This window comes from Tinamus guttatus, unplaced genomic scaffold, assembly GCF_059628265.1.
Source record: "Tinamus guttatus ecotype Peru unplaced genomic scaffold, ASM5962826v1 Tinamus_guttatus_pri_ptg000202l, whole genome shotgun sequence".
In the NCBI taxonomy this organism is placed as follows: Eukaryota; Metazoa; Chordata; class Aves; order Tinamiformes; family Tinamidae; genus Tinamus; species Tinamus guttatus.
Window position 1 is genome coordinate 4,810,574 of NW_028288736.1, and position 18,082 is coordinate 4,828,655.

The window sequence follows — 18,082 nt, forward strand, 5'->3', positions numbered from 1 at the left end:
CTGTTTGCTCGAGTGATAAATAATTCTCAGGAGTTGCCTGCTGCCCTGGGGTGCCCTGTGTTTGGAGTGGGGTCGTGCTGACCACACGTTTAGGCAAGCAGGCGAAGAAGCTGGGGCAGTGCTACCTTCAGAGTTTTGTTTCCTGGCTTTTCCCTGTTCCCTTTTAGAGAAATCGCAAGGCTCCCTCCCTTTCCTTCCTCTCCTCAGTGGCTGCTGCTGTTGGGTTCCCCTGGGCAGCTTTGCTTGGGTTTCCTCTGCGGAGCCCGAGTCCCACATTGCCCCATCTCCAGCTATCAGTTTCCAGGAGCAGCATTGCCCTTGTTTCCCTTTCCTGCTATAGAGGTTCACACTGACATTCCCTCTTCACTCATTTCTTTCTCCCCGCTACATTCACAGATGCTTCTGCTTTCCGCACCTCCCACGAGGGAGTAGGGAGGGACCTGTGCCCCTTTGGCTCTGGACCTTCTCCTTCCTGCCTTGGTTCTTCCTCCAGCTCTGTGTTTCCCCCCACTCTTCTATAGCACACGGTTTTTGTCTGCGTTACTAATCTGCACATCAGAATCAGGAGCTCCAGTGGAGAAGTTAAAAGGGTGCCTAAATGTAAGATCTCAGCATGTTGTTTTTTTATATTATGCTTTTAATTTGCTGTTTAAGAGAGATTTGACTGAAGGGAAGCTAACAGCTTGGCAAACTGGAGGTGGTTTCCCACCTCCATAGGCAGTGAAGAATCACAGGCTTCCAGCTGGTTGGCATTAGGCAGCAAAGAATGTGACATCTTTCCATGGCTCATATATTTTTAGCATTGCCTTTATTATCTGACTTAATCGCACAGGGGTTCACCTGAAACACAATCAGTGTAAATTTGTTCAGGGTCCACATAGCCGTTTTAGTCATTTTAATGAGATATTAACAATATAGAAAAGACTGAGGAAGAAAATAACACGCATATATTGCAAAAGGCCCCATTAAGAACATTTTCAGAAGAGCAAAAGCATTGTCAGACCATGCTGGAAGGATACTTCACAGTTTTCACAGTGAGTGTAGTGCAGCAGTGGTGATCAGTGTAAGATCACTGTTAAGGATGCAGCTTTCGTTTCACCATCTTCTATTTCAGTGCAGATATTATGTGCGTGAGAGGCAAGTCTTGTGCTGTGTTTGCCTTAACGCCCACAGATGAAAGATGAAGACGTGCAGGCTGTGTGTTTCTCTTGGAGTGTGCTTCAGCTTCATGAAGTTTGCAAGTGGCTAGTTTAATTTATCACCATTGCTCCATATCATAAGCGCCAGCTGTTGATTTCACTGCATTAGATCAGAACTTCAGTTTCTGCTTAAATTCTAGCTGATATAATGATAGAGGAAAGATTTGCAATGTGAGTTCTAAAAGATTATCCATAGGAGAACAAAAATTAATTTATCAATTTCTTTTCAAACAAAGTTTCTATGAGATTCGATTTTTTTTTTAATTTGAGGAAATTGCTTTATAGATTCTCTATTATTACTTTGTTTGGTTTTAAACAGTATTGCTAACATCTTTTTACAGTACACCCCAAATGGAAGATTTTGCAGTTTGGGAAACCTGAGCAGCTTCTAAGATTTTTATATTGCCCAAGGTAGTCGGCATAGTATGGGTTGGTTGTTTTTTTGCCAACCAGTTATTAACTGTGACTACAATTCTACTCTGTTGTTTGATTTTTGGAGTTTTGTGCCATGATTTCAACCTTAACAAAACACCTCAGATGAAATTGAATTAGTTAAGGGAAAACTGATCTTAAGTTTCATACAAATATTATAGTTAAAAAAAAATCTTAAAACATGCCTTATTTGTGCTATTTTAATGGGGGGTGAAAAAAGCTGCATTTAATGGAAATAAAATTAGCTGCAGAAGTGCAGAGATAAGGCTGAAATAGCACCAACTATCGAAAATGAATCCTGTTCCTTGCTCTGGCCTAAATTACAGCTTTCAGCAGTATTTTCAGAGGATTAGTTCTTCCCGAACACATGCTCCAAACAAAGCAAAATATTGAGAAAACTGAGATCTATTGCAAATGCAAACCTTGCAGCTTTTATCTGTAATACTATTCTTACTGTGGATAAAAAATGCAGACAGCTGAGATCTTGAACTGTGAGTTTCTCTGTTCTTATGCAGCTCCATTAATGGCAGCGCGGTGCTGGTGTGTGGTGCGGTTTGTAGTCTTCCAGGAAATCAGAACATACTGTTGTCCCTCTTTTAAGAATGAGAAAAAGGCACCCAGGGAGTGTCTGCAAGGCACTGTGTACTCAAGCTGGTCTGAACAAGGCAGATAAAGTACCAGAAGCTTCATCTAACCTAATTAATCCATCCTGTTCCACAGAGACCCAGCGGAGAGGCTGGGATAGTACCTATTCCACAGTCATAGCTGTTTTAGCTGTTTATCTTCTTGGAATGATTCATCTAGGAGAGCTGTAAACTAGCAAGGTCACACACTAATTATGGTAGTGCGCTAATGCAGCATGGGCTCCAGAGCCTTGCAAGAAGTTAGCCCCCTTCTCCTTGGCTGGAAAGGGAATCTGGGACTTCCTAAGCCCTAGATTTGGGGGCATGTGTAGAGGTTGAGTGGTATTCCTGGTACCCAGAACTCGTGTTGGGCCTCTGCACATTGCAGAGATGTTTGTGCAGTGAATGATGGCACCTGGTCTAGGTAAATTATTTTATTCTTCGGAGGCTGTGCAGCCCTTTAGGCAAAAATGCATTGAAAAGAAGAAAGATATTTATCTCCAGATTTAGGTTAGAATCAGTTCAGAGAGGTGGATGAGGAGTAAAAACAAAAATATGGGAAGTGCAAGAACAATACTGGGTTAGGGAAAAATCAGATAAGAGAAGAAAGACATGAAACAGTATCCTTGAAAATAAAAGAGAAATCATAAAGGACCTAGAGCTTCAAGTTAAGAATAAACAGAAAGTGTACATTGTCAGGCAGCAGTTATTTGTTGGGAATTCTGCAAATATCAGTATTATTTTTTTTAGTAAGGATAATTATACCTTTTCCCAAAGGGGACAAAACAGTGGACAGTCTGCCCACAGATACTGTGGAGCAGCTGCTGTGAGAGTGTCTTCTGTGGTTGGGGCAGGGTTAAAATTCTCATCTGCTTCACGGAAAAGGATCACAGTTTATATCTGTTGCTGTGGTAGGACAAAAGGCAAGAGGGTGATAACTTTAATGTCTCCATGTCTTGCATATAGTTGCAAAGGTCCAGGGTCACACAAATGCATATAATAGGGGAAATGCAACCTGCAGATTTTGCTTTGTAACTTTGAAGCAGGGAAATAACATGTACAGAAATGTGGGACGTGTCTTTGACATTTGCTCCCATCTAAGGCCATTTGGATATTGGTGTGATTTAAAGTGGAGATATTTTACGTCCTCAGCAAGAAAATGGTAGTTTACAATTAAAACACTGGATTGTGGTTGCTATGTCATCAATCTGATACAAGCACTAAAAACCTGGAAAATTTCTTTAGCATCTGATTCAAATTTCGCTTGTCTTTTACCTCTAGTTTTGTCCTGAGTGACACCACCAGAAGTTTATTCCTTGCTCTTTATAGCAGCTGTTCACCTATTTGAGTGCTTCCCGTTAATCTTTTCCTCTCCAGACTAAACAAATGCAGCTCTTGTAATCTTTCCTGTGGGGTCATTTCCCCCCCACCAGACTCCTGATTATTTTTATTGTTCTCCATTAGCCCCCCTCCAGGCATCCCACGCTCTTCTCAACAGGCTTCCCACGGCAGGACAGAGTCCCTCCACTGCACCCTTGCTAGCGCTGCACTCAGTGGAGAGAATTTAATATGCACATATGCTCCTGCCTGCTTAATGCAAGGTCAAGTTAGGAAAAGTCGAACAGGTCCTTTCACTCACTCCTCCTGCAGTGATAATCATGTCCCAGAGTCAAAATGAAGACAGAGACGGAGGAGATGATGAGAGCTCCAAGCTCAGACCTTGAACCTGCATCAAAAGCTGCACTTTGAGGACGACTGCGGCCATTGGACTTTTCTAGCTGAATGAGGAACTCCCTCTGATTTGTAGAAAAGATAGGAACAAAGTTCAGTGTTTAGGTTCATTCACTTTGAAATTATGTCTCTAGATTAAATGTTTTTACTATTGTTAATTTTAGAATAAATGAATGATACCTGGATGCCACCCTGTGCCATGTACTCTAGGCATCCCTGCTGGAGCAGGGGGGTTGGACTAGACGATCTCTTCTAGAGGTCCCTTCCAACCTTAAGCATTCTGTAATTTCAATCCAAGCCAAAAAAAAAAAATTGCACAGTAAAGGCAATTTCTGTGTACCTGCTGGGGTGAGGTGAGGGAAGCAATTGACCTTTATTTTTTTTTCATTTTGGCTTCTTGACCACAGGTCAAATATTGGTCACGCTGTCTTCTTCGTTCCTTCACATCCTTCGCTGCCACAATGATCATTTTATTGTCTCTGTGCCTTCCTTCCCTTCTGCTCCTACCTCCTTCCTGTCCTGTTATCTTCATGCCCTTTGTGATTTCTTCTCCCTCTTCTGTGTAGGTTTAGACCTGTTTTTCTTTTTTTGGATCTCCTAACCCATAACACCACCTCTGCCATCCGTAATTCAGTTTGCTGTAGTGTCCTAGCACCTTTTAGTGGCATATATGGTCTCCAGACACAAGGACTCTGTATCACAGGCACTCATTTGGCTGCATTTATTGCTGGGGAGAGGTTTGTGCCAAATAGATTTGTGGCTGCCCCCACAGCAGGCTGCGCCAGGACTCTTGTATCAAAGGAATCACTATCTCTGAATCCTCCCAAAACTGCAATTGTACCTTAACTTAATTGCCCTTTGCGTAGGACTGCAGCCAAGCTGACATGATCCGAAAAATCTTTCTGTCTGTGCCTCTCTCTGTCTTTGTCTAGCTGACAGAAGATCGTTTCCCAGTCATTTTTAATCTCATGCTTTTATCCCCACAGGATTCTCCTTAGTCACAACTTAACTTCACAAATAATAACACAATAAACCATCCAATTCCACTCCAAATCCTGACTAGTTGTATGCATGTTTTCATAGGGCTTTCAAATTGTTTTTAAAATATACTTACTTTTACATCCTCTCCTAAGTATGCAATCTATTCATTCATAAAACTACATTTTTTTTCTATTCTGTTAATCCAATTTTTCTTAATTTCACTAGATAAAATCCCCAAACTGTGATTCACAAAACAGCATAGCAAAATGCAGCTGCCTCTGAAGGGACGTGATGGAGTTAGCTATGTCTGTCCCTATTGCTATTAACATTAACAGACTGACCCAAATCATAACTGTGACTTAAATTCTCTCTCTTTTTTTCTTTCTTTTAGTTTTTGAAGAAGTCTTGCTTTATCATCATGAATATTAAATGCATCTTTAAAAGATGAATACTCTAAAAATTGCAGTGGGCTTTTTACAAAGTCACACCAAGTTAGGGAACGAGGTAATTGGCCAGCTAGTGTGTTTAGCTGGTGTTACAGACATAGTAGTTACTGGGAAATGTTATCATAAACCATATGAAATGTAGGCACTGTTGAACAAACAGTCTGTTTTAGTGCTGTGGCCTTGTGGCGTGAGGAGTTACAGGAGCTTTGTCACGAGCTCTTAATAAGATTTAAGAGGCAGAAAACTGTTCTTGTTTGGGAAGCCCCTGACAAATACTTGCTTTTTAGGTCTGTTTGGATATATATATTTTTTTCAAAGTATAGGGTTATCAAACATTATTCCAACTGGGTGACTAAATAACAGGAAAACTAGATTTTAAATGTACAGAGCAAGGCACTTAGCAGAGCCTGACTGTATTCACATACCCTGGTAAAGTAAAGCTTACCTGAGGAGGCCCTGTCCTGGGCATGTGCCTGCAGAATTCCTAAAATTGTATTACATATTTTTTCCTTGAATCCCCAGGTTGGGTCGGGGACTCTGGCACACCTCACATGGAGCTCGTGAAATGCTAATCAGACCGCAGTGCGCTAAGCAGAGGGAACAAAGCTGACTGTTCTGCCCTGTAGCCAGAAAAAGAGAGCATGCCAGCAGATATTACCATGAATGGAGTCACACCAGACTAGTGACATCCTGTCCTGACTCAGTTCTACAGTGTCTATATTATGGCATTTTAATGCAGCATGACAGGATGTCACAGTACAAACGTGTAAGCACTGTGGGATTAATCTGTGCTATTCTGCTCTTCCATTCAGTAGCAGGACTGATCTCTCTCTCCCCAAATGTCTTATAACTGTGTGCATGAGTTGTTTCAGACTTCATGCAAATTTGCATGACCTTCATCAACCTCTAGTATTAACAGGAAAAAAAGGACACCCCAGAAATGAAGCTGAAAATAAGATCTTTGAAGTCTTAACTCTAGATGGGCCGTGCTTTTAAAAATTTTCTGCATAGCCAGGGGATGAAGATATTGTTTTGCCTTTTTTAAAATATATATATATATATATATATATATATATATAATTGATTTTTTTTTTTTTACCAACTAACTTGATCTAGGATTTTTAAGATTGCTATCATTTACTGCAGTAAAATCTCAACAGCTGGAGCACTGCCTCCAGGGCAATGTGCAATGTCCATCATTAGTCAACCTGATGCTTCCTTGTCCACGTGTTGTGAATTTTCCTTACTTTTTTATGTATAGGAATAAAGGTGAGGCTGAAAGCATCTCATGTCAGAAACCAACCTCTATTCCTAGAGGTAAGGCTGTGAAAGATGCTCCCATTTAGGAGCAGCAGGACCATAGCTAGCTTGTTTAGGATACAACTTGAAAAAGTTCCTAGCAGAGCTGTGTGACTTTGTTGCTTCTGGACTTGTTTTTCTAGGAAGATCCTTGCTACTCTCTGCCTTATACGCCTGCCTTATCTATACCATAATACTAAATAGACAGCCAAACTAATGTGTTTTTTTTCTGTGTTTTTTTCAGAAACTCAAACCTCAGGCTATACTAAGGCACCCTCTACCACATTAACAACAACAGCAAGACAGGGTAAGAATACAAATTCTCTGTTACCTGAGAGAAATGAGGTAAAGCATTTCATTTCATAGTACATTCTATGTCTCTGCCTGGGCTTCCAATATAAGGCTGTTGAGAAGAATAAAAGGTTTAGATTTCTTAGTGTAGAAAGTTTTAATTGGTGCAGGTTGGGGGATGTTGTTTGTTTGTTTGTTTGTTTGTTTTCTCCCAGATAAGAAAAAACTTAAGTTCTGTATATTTATATGCTATAATGGAGTGGATAAAATGTGATCAGGTGTTAACAGACTGAGCTGGGACCCACAGTTCAAGAGGCTGTCAGATTGAGAAACTGGTAGATGGCACCAGCGAAGCAGAGAGCAGCAGAAAGCCTCTTGCTGGCATTGAAGAGGATCTGGGCTTAAGGAATAAAGAGTTACATAATGTTTGACATCACTGGGTCTCAGTTAATATAATAGTATACATGTAAATAAAGGTGTCACTAATACTATGTAGAGTTGCTCTCTGGCTCAGATCGTAAAAGTCTGAAATTCTATCTGATACTGATTACATTTCATACATGTGAGCTAATTATCAACTCTTTTATTATTTTGAATGCTGAAGACACTGCTGCATTTAAAAAATGTGGCATGTGATGCAGGAAAATTTGGAAGTTGGACTGCATTTTCTGATAAGGCACCAGTGAATCTATTGCAGAGCTAAGAGAGCTGGGATTATAGTGATGTGTACAGCTGAAGTGCTAGGAATGGAGGGGAATAAGATGCAGCCAAGTGAAGTCAGTGTATGCCACGGATACTGTAGCTCAAGAATTACTCCTTTTCAAATTTCATTGCAGTTCTTTTATGCTTAAAAAAAAAAGAAAAAAAAAACAGATATTTTGAGCATATAATAAAGCTCCAACACAGCACAGTAGATGAACTCTTCAGATGTTTTGCTGAAATTTGCCTGATAGCTTTTTGTCTCACAAGAAAAGCATTACTGTTACTTATGCTTATAAGAAAAGTCTCAGCAGTAACCTATGAAAATGAAACGTTTTGTAGGGGTGCAAATAACTCTTGGGAAGCTCCAGGCCATGCTTGGAGGCATTGCTCTTCTCGGGGAACCGCCAAGAAGCTGACAATAGAGGAAGAGAGTATGTTTTAAAGTTCTGTTCAAGTATGTTTTAAAAGTTCTGCTGCAAAATGCTACATTTAAATTACTACAGGCATATAAGGAAAATCATTTTTCCCATCTATGAAAGGGCACCTCTATAGCTGACTGTAGCATTTTCTTGTTTATATTAGATTACAGAACAAAACCTGTTTTTATTAGATTACAGAACAGAAAGAAAGCTGGACTGGTAAAACAATTTTAAAAGGTATTTCCATCCTGGGCACTTGGACAGTAGACTGGCTGTCCATTCCTTTGGTCCTGTGCAAGGGCCACATGGGAGCTGTGGATGCCACCCATGCTCTATGAGATACACCAACATAAAACCTGTCAAAACCTTAGTGGTGTCTGCTGCCCACCTTCTGCACCAGCAGCATCTAGAAGTGATCCCTGCTGCCCTAGGGAGTTTTAGCCTCCAACTCCTGCCACTCTGGAGAAGACAGAAAACTGTGACGGGCCTCAGTAGAAAGGACACAGAATTCGCTGCTTAGGACTATGACTCAAAAGCAAATATTATACCTCTTGTTGAAGATTTCCTACACTTCTCCATACACCACAGAGAAGAATCAGTTCAGGGACTCTTTTTTCCCACAAAAACATGAGTGTAGAGGGGGCGAATGGACAACACAGGGAAAGTGGGTCTGGGAAAACTAGCTAGCAGAAAAACTGAACATGAAGCTTGACATGGTCAGCACAGACAAAATGAAAAAGCTCCAGCAAGGTTAGACTGAGTCTCTTTCCCCTCAGTCCTTTACCTGTATTATATAAACTGCACTCCTGCTTGTCATTCATACTTCTCTGTGGCATTTGTATCCCTTTTCTTTCTAAGCCCAACAAAACTGTGCAGCAGTTAGCTAACCCAGGCATCCATGCCAGGCCCATGCTACTGTGGTGCCAAGCCCCTTCCCCTTGGAAAGGCAGCGTAGGGCTTTTCCCAAGGGCATGACTTGAGGACAGAGCTGCTCATTTTCAGCGAGCAACTTGCTGGTGGTTTACAGGACAAATCTTCTCTGCGATACAAACCATATGTACTTTGCATCCTCTTCAAAAATATATGGTTAAGAAAACTCTTTTAAGGGCAGAGTACAAAGAGACATTACCTTTTTCAGTTGAGCATGACAAAATAAATCAATAAACATGTGAATGTCTGTCTTGCAGTAGCAGAAGCAGCGAACATATCCACTTCACCAGTGACAACACCAAAATCACCAGTATCGATAGCAGTTGCAAGAGAAGCTGGAAATGAATCCTCAACAAGCAGTAAGTGAAAATTTACTTGAACCAGTTGTTGATTCATTTCTGAAGAACAGTATGGAGGGGGATATAGAAAAGAAAGAATCAGATGCTAATCAGAAATTTAAGAAGCAGTGCCTCTTGACCTGGAAATTTGTTTTACAGATAGTGAATTCTATAGTGAAATGTTCTGAGTATACACAGTGTCTCTCTTCTGTCTGATTCAAGACAGTCACAGAGCAAAGTCTTACGACTGCATCACAATAGACTTGTCTTCAGTGGAATGACCCATCTGTTGTATGTGGGAGTGGTTTCTCTGCAGTGAAGGGAGCCTTTTTTTTTTTCATCTTCAATTTAAATTAAATATTCATCTGATAATTGAAGATTAATTAGGTGGTAAGCAGGCTTATAGGTATGTTGCACATACATATATATGTATGCAAAAATTAACCAAATAACTTTAATATCCTTCCTTTATTAGACTTAACCCTTTCTTCAGTTAAAACAAACACACAACAAACAACACAAGCTGCAACAGCACAAGCTACAACAACACCAGCTGCAACAACAAAACCACTAGTAAAAACATCCCTTGCAGCAGAAGATAAAAGTAACAGCACAGCAAACAGTAAGTGATAATTTCGTTGAACCATTTCTGATTCATTGGGAGCTATAACAGATTCAGAGGTTTCAAGAAATAGAGCTCTTCATCCTACGGTACTGCATGTCTTTAATGGATCTTGTCTGAGAATCTGACACAAGTAATATTATTCCTTTAATTTGTAGAAGAGGTGATCTGGAGCCTTTGCATAGGATTTGAATCTCCCTGTAACTGGAGAGATGGATTTGGAAGCGTTTTAGGTCTTCTTTTCTTCTGCCCCTTTTTTTTTTTTTTTTTCCAAGTCTAATAAGCATTTCATTAAAATAAAATAATTCTGTATAATCAAAATGGTATCAAAGCAGCCTCCTTTGTTTTATATATAGTCAATGCTAGAGCTAATTATTTTCTATATTATATTGAATCATAGTACTGAAAGCACAGATGTGATACTAATTACCCTACAGCAATCTTGGGAAATACCTTTGTTCCATGTGAATCTTCAGAATATCGTGTGTGTTGGTCCAGTGCATCAAAATGAATTTCATCTTAAATTTATTGTATACCTTTTGGATGTTTACATTAATGCAACCACTTTATACAGTGCACATTCCTTAATTTTCTCTTCCTAGAATCCATATCTTTGCTCTGATGTACAAGACAAATGTTTGCTTAAGCCTTTTTCTGAACCAGAGCTTTCAAATACTCCTTTTTTTTTTATTTAATTGACTCAAAAAAAAAAAAGAGAGAGAGAAAATGCCATAGATATTTTACTCAGCAGTCAGTGGTTTACCAATATTCTCCAAATTCACGTTTAGAGCCTACTTAAATGTGACAAATTATTAGAACTTGGTTTCTCTTTCCCTGGTTCTGTTAGTAGGCTGCCTGCATGCTTTCTCTTTCTGAATACTCTTTTGAAACCATCCCTCATAGACCTGACCCTGTTGTGCTGCCGATAGAGCAATTTCTCTCTCTCAGGGTGGTTGCATCTTCCATTGATGCAGCTTTTCTGCAGCTGCAGCTGTCTGATCACAAGTGCTCACTCTTTTGCATTTTAGCTTGCCTTGTAAATGCTGGCATTAGTGAATCACAGAATGCAGTTTTGGCCCATGCGCCAGCTGGTGAGGTGATACTGCAGGCCACCAAGAATCTTTTTGAGTTTGTACTTGTGCAGGTGTGGGCCTGTCAGGAGCATCACATCGTGAGCGCAGTTTCTAGTCCTTCAGGTTTGACAGGGGTTCCTGACTTGCGGGTATGAGATTGGCACAGCCACCTGGAACTAAATCTCAGTGACAAGCAGAGCTCCTGGCACAGGACAAAATGCTAACAAGAAACGGCGTGCCTGTCTGTGCAGCTTAGTTCCAGGTGCTGCTCGGAACCGATACCCTGAAAAAGTCAGGAGTAGGTCAAATTACAAACCTCAGGAAAGTGTGAGAAAGAGTGTTCCTGTGGGTGCTGTAGTCCCCGAGGAAAATCTGCATTTGTGTGGAAGTATAAGCTTCATCTGCAAATGGCTGCAGGTGTAAGCTCGCAAGGAGGATGGCTCTAGATGTTATGTTTTAATCAAAGCCCTTATTTTGTGTTGCTGTTGTTTTTCCTTTCCACTAGCCAGCCTTCAGTCTGTCTCTGGGTGCTTGGATTGTGACTAATTTTTAAAGCCCCTCATTTATACCAGAAAGTAAAAACTTTGCATAAAAGAGCTGATAAATGAACTTAAAACCAGAAGGCTGTTTCTGTACAGCTTACCCGTCTTGAGTAAACAGGGTCATTGAATAAGACCTTGAGAACTGACCTGGGTTGAAAAACTCAATAGCATTTTCATTCAGCTTTAAGAAATATTTGGAAAAACTGTGTGTGAAAACAACTTTTAGTGTTTTAGAACAACAGAAATTTGGCTTGCCTTGCAAGAAGGTCATGTCTTGGCTTCAGTGTAAAGGAGTGGGGCAAGACACAGTGTAGGGGCTGGGCAGATGTAGGTCAGCCCTTCTGGAATACAGGACCCAGGGCTGCTATATGGCTGCCTTAGCTACGGAAATCTGTTTTTGCAGGCCAGTTTGCCCCATCTGTTGACACTTTGAGATATTATTGACTTTGCTATCCACTTCTGGGCTGTATGTACCTGTGCAACAGCAGTGCAGGACAGGGAGGAAAGCCTCTTGCTGAAGACAACACGGGCCTGGCAAGACTACTGCTCTTAAAAGCAGAAGAGAGATCATGAAAGCTAGCCAATATCTCTCTCTCTTTTTTTTTTTTTTTTTTCTCACTAGCCCTTGACTTCTCCCACCTTTTTCATTTGCCTTGTGAAACTGAGGCAGAAATCGAAGGTGCCTTTACTACACCTGATTTTTATTAAAAGTGAGACATTTCTGTTGTTTTCAAATGAAGGCCATCACTTTCCCTACTTCAATCCTTGCTGAGAGCGGCAGTGAATGATCACATTCACACAACTGAGATTTGACAGGGCTTCCTGTCTCTGCTACTATTTCTGTGACTGCTGTCACCTTGCATTATAGATTCAGAAAAAGCCCCCAGTCCTCCCTACTCTGTGAAATCATGCAAAGGACTTTTTTTTTTTTTTTATCTTCAGTATTCTTTGCTTCCGCAGGCCAGAAGTATAATCTCTCCCTCTTTCTGTTCATGCTCTGTTAGTTATCTTGGAAATCAATGATTAGACTTATTTATTAAAAGGAGGGGTGAAATCCACTAGTTCACATTTAGTCACATGTAGAGTGGTGTCACTTGTGCGGTCTAGAGCTCGAAGCAAGGATTTTAAGTTAAGTAGTTTGACTCCACTGCAAGTTGCAGCTACAAACAAAAATGCCTATCCTGGGATACTAGGGGTTAACACAGAGAATATAAACCAAAATACAACAAAGTATATCCATGGAAATGACAAAAATGTATGTGGGTTATATGTAGGTTAAGTGGGAAATTGTACTAAGATCAAGTGAGGATGTGGGTTGAATTTCAGCTGATTTGAAAAAAGAAGTGTGGGGCTTTCAGATCACAAATAGTAAGGAAAACCTGAGGCTGAGGCAGCAGCTTTGCAGAGCAGCTTCAGGTTGCCCCTTGTTGATTATCCCTTTGACAAACACGTGTTGAGAACAGCGCTTAACGCAATGTCGTTTATGATATCAAAATATCAGTGGGAAGAGCTGCATCGGCACCAGGGAGCAGCAATCAGCCCCATTCGGACAGCGATTCTGCTGTCTTTAGAGCTCTACAGTTTGATTCATAATGAGCTGTTGACAAGAGGCCCATTAAACGATGATGTGACTGTTTCTGCAGCAGCCGCAGCAGCAGCCACCCCGCACTGCTGGGCTGCCTTCCTGCAAAGCCAGGCCTCCCGCAGGCAGGCAGGGAGCTCTGCTGCAGCTGGCGGAGCGGGAGCAGGAGCAGGAGGAGCGAGTGCAGCGCGGTGGCGGTGGGCACGGCAGGAGTGAGTCACCGCGCGCCCGCACGGCCTCCCCCGCCTCTTCCAGCTCCGAATGCCGCCACCGCGGGAAGGGCTTCTGCCATCTCCTGCTTTTGAGATCAAACTAAGTCTTGCATAGATAGGACTTGGGGGATTTAGCAAAAAGGCAGGTTTCCAGCAAGCGTGCTGTGCTTTTGCTGCCGCATTGCATGTAGGATACACTGGGTATGGATGCTTCTGTTCCCATAGGCTTTTGGCATTGAAGCTATTCCATCTACTAAATATATTGTTAGTAGAGCTTGTACTGTGTATTGAGGCATAAGGCCTGGATATTGCTTAAGTGCCACTTGAAAGCAACAAGACAGCAGAGAATTATGTTGCTAGGATTTATTCATTTGTATAGTGGAATTAAGGGAGCTTTCCCTGTGAGGCTGCACATTTCATCTCAGGAGTAATGAAAACTTGCACAAAGAATTTTGTACTTAACATGTCTACTTCACCTCTTTGACATTAGGAATGGAGCCTGATCTGCAGTCCACTGAAATAAGTATAAAAAGCTTCACACCAAGCTGTAGGTAAAGATGTAAGTCATATCTGGTGCTACACATAAGTAGCAGGAAGAATTTCACCCAAACTGGATTAAAAAATGAAATGAAAATGAGATCGTGCCTCCCCTCCCCTCCTAATCCCCTACTGAGGAATATACAGCGTACAGCACATGTTCCCGAGAACAATCTGTTCTCACAACTCCCAAACACAAGCGGAGTGCTTAGAGCTGGGCTACTGCCAGGACTGACAGGACGTGGAGAATGTGTGATCCCGATGGGAAAACAGCTCTCGGGGGGCTACAAGAAAACTGGCTGCCTCCCTCCTCCTTTCTCCCACACACCTGATTATTTTGTGCAGTTTGCAAGGCATATTTGTGTCTGAATGTTTCTGTGCATGAAGGATTACTGCTAGCCTGATTTTCCCCATCCTCCTATCACGAGCTTTCACTGACTAGCTCTTATGAGAAGGGAGCCACAAGAGGGTTTCTGTTACTAATTTTATAATGTGTACATGCTGGGGAAGCACCTTTTTTTTTTTTTAATCGATGTAAGGTTAAAATTCAACATTTACAGTTTGAATCTCAACTGCAGTAAAAACAAAGAGTGAAAATGGTTGTGCTTAAAGATTCGTTCATTACTTCCACAATAAAAAACCTACAATTGTATCTGACCCTATTGCCTCATTTCCAGCTACATTCCAAGCGAATGAAACACAGTCAACACCAAATGGGACTTTGGGTGCTCCATCTACTAAGGGACCCTCCTTGCCTCCAACAACTGCTCTGCAAAAAACAGCTTTTGCTCCTGAAACCTCAAGTAAGTCTTGGAACCATACACTCTACTTCCTTATCCACATGCTTGAAAAGATGCAAATAATCTTGAATTCCTTCTCCATTTGTCATATATTGTCCTGGAATAATAGCCCCTCCTTATTTTTGTGCAATGTGACAATTAATCCAAGTCATCTAGTCATGCAGGTACATTTGGTGATGAGTGAACTTCAAAACATTCAGTTTGGATACTCAGTGTCATGACAGGAGGATATAAATTAGGGAAGATAATAGAAATCCTTATGCATGCTTCATGTGGTCATTGTTTTAACATTCACTGCCAGAGGAGGTCATTGAGATATATACTGTGGCTGCAAAGCAAAGAGGAAAACAGCTATAATTTTTATGACTGTTAATAAATCTGGAGGGCAAGCTAATGCACATTACCAATTAAGTGACATTGTTCAAAGTACAGCGTGGTCACGTGCAAGGTCAAAAAATATCAATCCTTCCCAACTCCCATCTAACTTTATTGTTTTGCTGGGTTTTTTTATTCACTAAGCAACTTTGTGGCAAAGGTGGATGCCAGGTCATAAGACCTCTCTTCTCTCTGGCTTAGCTTTGCTAGATTTTGAAGAATAATAAATTACTTAGGTTTTCTTAAGGTCTCTTGAGTTCTCACTCAGTGCTCGCTCTCAGCTAAACCCAATGAGGGCACTGTTTTCGTTTGTGTATCCCAATTATTATCACACAACATCCTTCAAGAGAGATAAGACCCTGTACAACTGTCTAGACTGCTGTGTGTGGGAGCTAAGCATGGAAGACAAGAATGAGTCCTCTGTAATATTTTGTTGTGGTTAAACAGAGTATGGCAAGTTGAGTACTGTGATTTTTCTCATGGAAGATGGGGCTGCATATAAAAGAGCGTAAACTACTGAAACAGTTGTAAGAGCCCAAAAAGTTGTTATGATTTTAACAAGCATTTTAGGAAAATTGGGGTTTGTTCGTTTTTAATCCAATGCCACTGATGTAGATATCATTTTAATTATTTCAGCAACTCTGTGCCCAATAATATGTACATTGTGAGCTATAGTTACCTGAATATCCTGTTAGGTTTGATGTCTTTTAGCAGACACACACAGAGTCTGGAAACCTTACCCTTACTACATTGCAATAACACAATAAGTTAAAATATTTTAAATTTAAATTTCTTTTCCTTCATACAGGCAAATTCTCTAGGTTAAAATGAATTTGCAATACATATTTACCTATAGGATCATGTGTATTGAATAACCTATTATATTATTTGTACAATTATATTTTATATTTCCTCACAAATATTTACATCCTTCCATGAATCTGCTTGTGAAAGTCATCATCTTACTCAGCTCACTTTGCTCTAAAAGCAATAAATTTTCATTAGTTCAGGAACTATCCAAGAAACCAGGGCTCTAATTGCCTGTCTGAGAAAGAAAGGGACTCTCTATCCTGGGCCGCTCAGTCCAGGTCCTTGGCGTAGCCAGTGCTTCGTGTTCCCATAAAACTGCAATTTCGAAATTACCTCCTCGCTCACCAGGACTTGCACATTTATACCTCCCCTGTCTCCTCGCAGAACTAGCTCCAGGTTTTTCTCTTTCATCTTAAATATGCAAGAAATCCCTTTACTCTCCTTAATGAATTAGGTAGCTTATCCCTAATGGGTGCACCTTTAGACCATCTGTGTTCCCTTTTTCCCATGGTAAGACAGAGATACTTGGCTCGCTCTAATCAAGTTTCACCCAACATGTGCAATTGCTCAGGACCAGAGGAAGCCACAGACAGCCCCCAATAACTTCAAAAATATTGCAAGTGTGGAGCCAGTTGTTTTGTTTTGCACTAAGACTAAACAGAAATGCTGCATGTCTCACTGAGATCAGATTTTTTTTTCCTCTGCAGCTCTGTAAAATTTCACGTTCAGGTGTTTCTCTAGGGGCATGGATACCTTTTTGTTCAGCAGAGCAGAGGCTGGTATGCAAAAGGAGCTCACACTGCAGCCTGCAGGGATAACAGAGCTTGGAAGCTGCAGGCATCGCTTCTGTGTGGGAGCCCCGGGGAACACAAATGAGTGTGAGATTGGCCCAAAACAGACCATTTCTGTTTGATTTGCTCAACCAAAACATTTCAGCTGGCTAGCCTAAATCCAAAAGAATATATTTAGTTTCAAGGCCATTTTGCATATACACACAAAAATTTTCTTTCTCGACAGGGAAAGAGAGGAGCACATTTTGAGGAGAAATTTCCAGCCAGTCATATCAGGGTGTGGGAGGAGTGTCACAGAGAGCTGGAGAGCAACTGAGATGAGTGGGGGAGCTAGGAAAGAACTTGGAGACATATCAGAGAACAGAACTGTTGTATGAAAAAGACCAAACCAGCCAGCCACAGAGGAGGGGCTGCCCAGTGCCCACCCAGGCTACAGAAGGGCTAAAGGAGCTGCTTTTTAGCAGAGGGCAACCTGCAGGCATACCCTTGACACAAACACTTCCTTGACTTCAGCTGTGTCTGTCGTGTGTAATATACTTCTTACCCATTCTCTGTCTCCACAAAGGAAGGCTTGCTAATACTTAGTCTTCTCCTTTTGTTTAATTAATGAAAAAATGGAGATTTAATAGATCCCTCAGGGTCTAAATGTGTCTGAGAAACAGCAGCTATTGTATCTTTTCACTCTGTGACCTAAACAACAAGAACAACAAAATCCATAAGGCAGTATTAGAGTGAGTTCACCCAGCAGGGTGTTAAGATCAAAACGATCTATGATAATAAACTGTCAGATGAATCAACCGCTGCATCTATTGATATCTTCATTGCACTCCTGAAATTATAAATCCTGCTCACTTGATTCACAGGAGGCATCTCCCGAAGAAAAATTCTTATGAGTAAGACAAGGAGGGTTTAACTCTTTCTGTGCATGAACTGTAGGGGAATGCTGGATAGTGATATTAGACTAAAATTGCTTGCCCTAGCTTCAGCGTCCTCAGGAAGAACCAAAGAGCTTGGGGCATGGAAAACATAGCAGAGCTTCAGTTACTGCAGTTACAGATAAACAGCCAAGTTAGGATAAGGAGGGTTTTTTTAAGGTTCTTAATTTTGCTTTGATTTATGATGCGGTATCCCCTCTGAGCAATCAGCCAAATTTATTCATTTGTTTTGCCAGTCAACACAGTTTCATGTGGCTGCCCTCCAAAAACAGAAGCAGCAAACTGCAGGGTACCAAGGCAGTTTAGGTAGCAGACCACTGAGAACAGAGCGGGGAGAGGTTAGTTACCGGTCTCTTTCTCCATCTGTCAAGCTTCTAGTCAGCTCCAAATCGAGTCAGGCAGGTATTTTCAA

At 41.1% G+C, this 18,082-nt stretch overlaps 1 protein-coding gene across 1 annotated transcript in view; it reads left to right on the top strand.

Moving 5' to 3' along the window:
* The first annotated feature begins 8,824 nt into the window (after nt 1-8,824).
* The window catches only part of EMCN (endomucin), a 29,841-nt gene continuing 20,583 nt past the window's right edge, over nt 8,825-18,082 (top strand). The window contains exons 1-4 of the mRNA XM_088524041.1: nt 8,825-8,873; nt 9,311-9,412; nt 9,867-10,013; nt 14,637-14,762. Coding sequence (XP_088380167.1) covers nt 8,825-8,873; nt 9,311-9,412; nt 9,867-10,013; nt 14,637-14,762 — 424 coding nt within the window. The remainder of the gene's footprint in view (nt 8,874-9,310; nt 9,413-9,866; nt 10,014-14,636; nt 14,763-18,082) is intronic.